Source organism: Scyliorhinus canicula, chromosome 8 (genome assembly GCF_902713615.1).
Source record: "Scyliorhinus canicula chromosome 8, sScyCan1.1, whole genome shotgun sequence".
In the NCBI taxonomy this organism is placed as follows: domain Eukaryota; kingdom Metazoa; phylum Chordata; class Chondrichthyes; order Carcharhiniformes; family Scyliorhinidae; genus Scyliorhinus; species Scyliorhinus canicula.
Window position 1 is genome coordinate 177,241,344 of NC_052153.1, and position 6,000 is coordinate 177,247,343.

The 6,000-nt window shown below is 45.1% G+C and overlaps 1 protein-coding gene across 4 annotated transcripts in view; it reads left to right on the forward strand.

Moving 5' to 3' along the window:
* Positions 1 to 4,742, forward strand: part of asb5b (ankyrin repeat and SOCS box containing 5b) — a 78,363-nt gene extending 73,621 nt beyond the window's left edge. For 3 of the 4 annotated variants that reach the window (XM_038805756.1, XM_038805758.1, XM_038805759.1), the window contains exon 7: positions 100 to 2,315. In XM_038805756.1, coding sequence (XP_038661684.1) covers positions 100 to 227 — 128 coding nt within the window. In that variant the 3' untranslated portion in view covers positions 228 to 2,315. Of the gene's footprint in view, positions 1 to 99; positions 2,316 to 4,645 lie in introns of those variants that run through there. The other variant, XM_038805757.1, reaches the window with a different exon arrangement.
* The last annotated feature ends 1,258 nt before the right edge of the window (positions 4,743 to 6,000 follow it).

Sequence of the window (6,000 nt, forward strand, 5' to 3'; positions counted from 1 at the left end):
AGCACTGTCCGTCTTCCAGCATTGTGTGGGCGAATTTTAAGAAATGTGTGTCCCATCATTTTCTGGCTGCTACTTAACCTTAGCATGTTTTAATTACAGCAACGCCAAGCTCTCTCTGCCAGCTGTGCCGCCTGTGTGTTAGAGGTTGCCTCGGGAGAGCCCGCCTGCAGCTCATTCCACAGCTGGAATTACCCAAACTGCTCAAGGACTTTTTGCAGCATAAATAACCTGCTTCCCTTGTATTCCGGCAATATGAATGCGAAGCCGATTTCAGGTCTCGCCTCTGCTCTTTTCTGTAAATAGCGTTGTTTAAAAACTGTTGCAATGTAGTGTGATGGCAAATTGTTGTATTGCCTGTTTGTAGACCGTTTTCCCAGCCTGGGTAAAAGAAAGTGTAATTCTGCACTATGAAATCATTTGGCTCCACACAGGGACAGCAGTGAATTTTCCCCTCTCTATCACATGAGTGGGGATGGGTTGGGAGTGGGGAGGAATCGGTCCCCTTCCTTGGTCACAAATTCATGTTCAATGCCATGGGTGATACCAATTGCTGGGCACAATCTCCTGAATCTGATCCCTGCTCCAGAGATTCTAAGTGCCTGGTTCGAGACTCCATCTTATTTGAAAGTTAATTAGGCCCCTCGACTATGCTAATCTGGGGCCAAATAACTTAGGGCACCAATGCCAAATTCATCCCAAACTGCTACAAATTTAGTGGGCCCTAGGCACGCTACACTGGCTTCTTCAGGCTGACCAAGGCCGAACCAACAGTCCTTAAAATTCCGCTGTTTTTTTTTTCTCTCACTTATCTTGATGAGGACCCAGGAGGGGCAGACCTGCTCCTCCTGCTTACACAGCAATGCTGTTACCGGCCTATGACCACAACAGCTCCTCACCCCCAGCCATTCATGTCCATCCCCTCGGCCGAGCAGGGAAAGGTCTGAATTTGGCGAGCTTCATCGAGAATAGATTCAAGATGCGCAGCCCGCCTCGTGCTGGCCTCTGGTTTGAAAACAATTTCTTCCCCACGTGTGGCTATTCCTTTCCCCGTGCTTTAACCATTTTGGTCACGGTTTTATACCACCTCGTTTCCTTCGCGACATAACTTCAGTCCAGATCTTCTTTACCGCCTTGAACCACCTCGCCCAAACACGCTGATGTTACCCACAGCCCAGGTGGGACGGCACATGCTCCATGATCATCACTGGTGAGTCATTGGAGAACAAATTTAAGTTAAGGGGTGCTATCCCGTGGGATGCCTGGGTGCTGGGTGAAAATTGCCTCTGTCATGTGAACAATTGGAATTCCCATGACTGCATTTGCATTGACTTGCCATTTGATTATAATTACATTCAAAGCAATGGCAACCATCAAAACACTGGAAATATTGGAATTTTTTTCTATATTTTAAAAAAATGTGCACATTCTTTCGAGACCCTTTTTATAACCTATTAATCCCGCACTGAGATGTTACTTACTCTCATACCTCCACCAATATTGCTCTTCAGTTAGTTAACAATAGTTATAAATGTGCCCTGAAGCACATTATATCTTAATTTTAATCGAAATTCAAATTAATCCACTTGGTGCCTTCACTTTGCTGACACATAAGATGTGTGAACATATATCCCACGAGTCATGATGCTATCGTACTATAAGTGGCTGCATCTTTGAGTAGGTTTCACAGAAAAATATTTTCAAGCAAATTTGTTTTTAATTCAAACGGCTTGACTGTTGCAGACAAAATGATTACAGTAAGACCCAAAAGAACCCATTAAACATAGGCTGCAAAATACGATATTGAATACTAACCGATCCCCCCACTATTGGAAACCCTGGGATAATTGCCCCTGTTTGACAAGATGATTGCTCCTCTGCTCAATTACCTCTCGGGGTGTTCAGTTGCCCCAATCTGAATGTCTCAGATGAATTGTCTCTTCAAACCTCACAGAGTTTGCTTGGTGGAAACCTTTGCAGTTTTCCCTCAGGGAGAGGGAAAGAAAAACAATTTGCCTCCAACACGTCTTATTTCTTTTGAGTTATTTGAAAATAGGAACATAAGAGATAACAGTAGATGTAGGCCATTTGGCCCCCTCGAGTCGGCAGCACTAGTCAGTGAGATCATGGCTGATCCAGTCGCGGCCTTGACTCCAATTTCCTGCCGGCCTCCAAAACCCCTACCGTCTTGTAGATCAATAATCTATCTAATACGGGGGCAGCACGGTGACACAGTGGTTAGCATTGTTGCCTACGGCGCTGAGGACCCGGGTTTGAATCCCGGTCCTGGGTCACTATCCGTGTGGAGTTTGCACATTCTCCCCGTGTCTGTGTGGGTTTCGCCCCCGCAACCCAAAAGATGTGCAGGACAGGTGGATTGGCCACGCTAAATTGCCCCTTAATTGGAAAAAAATAATTGGGCAGTCTAAATTTTAGGCGAAAAAAAAATCTATCTAATACGGTTTCTTTTGTCTCCTGTTCTAACTGTCCAGTCATCCGCAGATCCCTACCCAAACATTTCACGGTGTACTGCTCTGATTCCCTTCCCCTTGCTAGATTACTTTTTCGATTATGTACATCTGCAATAACCATCAGGCCCAAGAAAGCTCCGACAGACTGACTTCTGTCTCCACAAACGCTGCCTGCACTGCTGAGTATTTCGGGTTCTGTTTTCTGATATACACTAGAGAAGATGCTGGTGTGGTGATAATGTAGATAGACTATAAATCCAGAAGCCCAGGTTAATGCTCTGGGAACAGGGGTGCAAACCCCACCCTGGCAGCTGGTGGAATTTGAATTCAATTAATAAAATCTGGAATTGAAAATTCGCCTCAGCAATGGTGATCGTGAAACTATCATCAATTGTTCTTAAAACCTATCTCTTTCACTAAAGTCACTTGCAGAAGGCAATCTGGCATCCTTACCTGGTCCTGCCTTCATTTGGCTCCAGATCCACAGTAATGTGGTTGGACTGGGTGGTGCAGTGGTTAGCACTGCTGCCTCACCACGCTAGGGACCTGGGTTTGATTCTGGCCTTGGTTGACTGTCTGTGTGGAGTCGGCACATTCTCTCCGTGTCTGTGTGGGTTTTCCCCGGTGCTCCGGTTTCCTTCCACAGTCCAAAGATGTGCATATTAGGTGGACTGGCCATGATCAATTGCCCCTAAAGTGTCCAAAGGGCTGGGGGTATAGGGTGGGAAAGTGGGCCTGGGCAGAGTGCTCTTTCAGAGGGTCGGTGCAGACTCAATGGGCTGAATGGCATTTTTCTGCACTGTTGGGATCCTATGGGCTCTTAACTGCCCTCTGAAATGGCCTTGCAAGTTACCCAGTTCAAGGGCAATTAGAGATGGGCAACAAATGCGGGCCTTGCACGACAGCCCCATCCCATGAAAGAAAGAAAAACAATGCCTCCATTATTGTGGTTACTGTCTAAACTCTGATGGCTATGAGGATAACTTTTCTCCCATAGTCTGTTTAGCAGCATCAGTTATGGCCTGCAGTTGGTAGCAGTCTTGCTTTTGAGTCAGAAGGTTGTACGCTTAACACCCATTCTGGAGACTTGAGCACAGAATCTACACTCACACTCCAGTGCAATACTGAGGGAGTTCTGCTGGTCGTAGACATTAGGCCCTGACCCTGCCTGCCTTTTCGGCTGTATGTGAAAAATACCATGGCCCTGTTTCAAAGAAAGGCAGGGGAGTTCTCGGTGCCCTGGCCAATATTTCTCCCTTGACCATCATCACTAAAAATAAACTTTATGTGGTCATTATCACATTGCTTTGCTGGAGCCTTGCATATTTGCTAAATTAGCTGCTGTATTCTACATTACAACAGCGACTGCACTTCAATATAAATGCATAATTGAGTGTAAAATGTTTTTGGAAGTCCTGAGGTTAAAAGTTACTTTAGAAATGCAAATGTTTCTTCCTTATTGCCACAGCTGAGTCATCGGGATGGTTTTACTGAATCAAATCCCTGAGCAAGGCACAAAAGGAACACAATTGTGGAGTGCCTGATCTGGCTCCGACATGGCCTAAACTCAAGCACGTTTGTGGTTTCAGGTCAGTAATCAAGGCCTAAAGAGCCACAGAAATACACCCCCCCCCCCCCCCCCCCAACCCCAGCGGGGCCTTGTGCCCAATGAGAATCATAGGATCCACAGAATTCCTACAGTGCAGATGGAGGCCATTTGGCCCATCGAGTCTGCACCAACCTTCCGAAACAGCACCCCACCCATGCTCCGCTATCCCGCTCTCAGGCCAGGATAACTCCCCATACTATCATCATTGTTTAAGAATATCAGAACCGACAAACTCCACCTGAATACTGACTGCACAGATCCACGATATATATACGCACAAATCGAAGGTCAAAGATCAACAGTAAGATAAATGCAAAAGAAATGTAATATATTAAGGCTGAGTTATATTGGTAAAGGATTGAAGCAATTGGGCACTCAGTTTGAATATCCTATCCTGTGAAAAGGCTTTCATTTTGAAGGTCATCAATTTTGGAATCTATATATCGGGTTCATGTGCATTTACCGCTCAGAATGACTTCTGTATTATTGTTTTGGCACAATGCATTTGAATTAAAAAAAGTTTAAAAGATGGAGCTGATACGATTCTTCATTTGACATTTACAAAAAGTATATGGAACGTTACTGAGACATGAGAGAGACATCAAAGGCCTGGAGACAAGCAAGGAAGAAGAACAAAATTGAACAAGAACAAGTGGCTAATTCTATTCTAAGGTGATTGGCAGAAACATAATATTACCATCCACTGATATATTTGTGATATTATGTAGAATGTCTAGTATAAAAAGGGTTAATGTAGTATCATGATTGACCACTAGATGGAGCTGGGAACAGATTTATAAAAAGAACTGACTCTCAGGCTTCTGGGAGAGTCTAGGAGAGAGTGATAGAGTGTAGGAGAGAGCAGAGTACAGTTTAAGACAGAGTGCATGAGACAAGTATTAATATAGTGCAGATTGTAATTTAATAGATTATTGCTTGCTATAGGAGTAAGTGGTCGAGCTGTATGTTAAGTAGTGTAATACATGTTAGCTTTGTTAATGAACTTAGCTTGTGTAGCCTTTGTGAACACTACAACATCCATCCTGAGTATAAGAAACACAAAGAATACCACAATATTGATGAATAATAATATCGGGTGGGATTGGCCACAGTCTCGTCAGTTTCTCAATAGGTGGGTTAGCTTAAAATTGACCCCTGATATCACAGCAGGTTAAGTCATAAAGAAAGACAGCTCAACATGGATATCTCGGTCTGCAAAGAGGTGACACTGAGGGGCAGAATTTAAGAATTTTGGGAATTTAGGACAGTGGTTCTTCAAAACAATGAATGATCAGCACATGGGATGGGCTCCTGGGGAGGGTGTTGGAAATATAAACCCTGTAAGAAACATCCGAATGTTGTAGAGGGAGACTATAACGAGAATTTTCAGATGGTGGGGTTTCCCCTCTGCCACTGGAAATGTCTGGTGGGGGAGGGGCGTGGGGGAAGTTCTCATGGCTTGGATAGCGGGGAGGCCATGGGAGGTGGCGGGGCGGGGACGGTGGGTCTTGAGTTAGGGTCCAGGGAAGGGGTGGACACCTTGGGGGTGAACACCTTGGGGTGAGGGGTTGGGTAGCAAACCTTGGAGAGGGCCCCATGTACTAACTACTTGGGGTGGGTGGGTAGGCAGGTGGAAGTCCACCTGGAGAATTTGATAGGCCCCCTCCCACATCCCATCTGCCACTGAGGGGGAATCATAAATATCTGCCCCAAATTTCCCTTTGCTGAGATTTATCACGAGCTGGATGACTTTTTTCATCCATTTCCATTTCAATCTTGTGGTCTTGGGTATGACTCATTATAGAATGTTAATTACTTTGACACACAGCAGGATCACATGATGAGTCCAGTCACATGCCCCCACCACCACTCACCCACATCACCCCACTCCCTGGTTTCAATTACGTCTTTGCCTAACTGAAT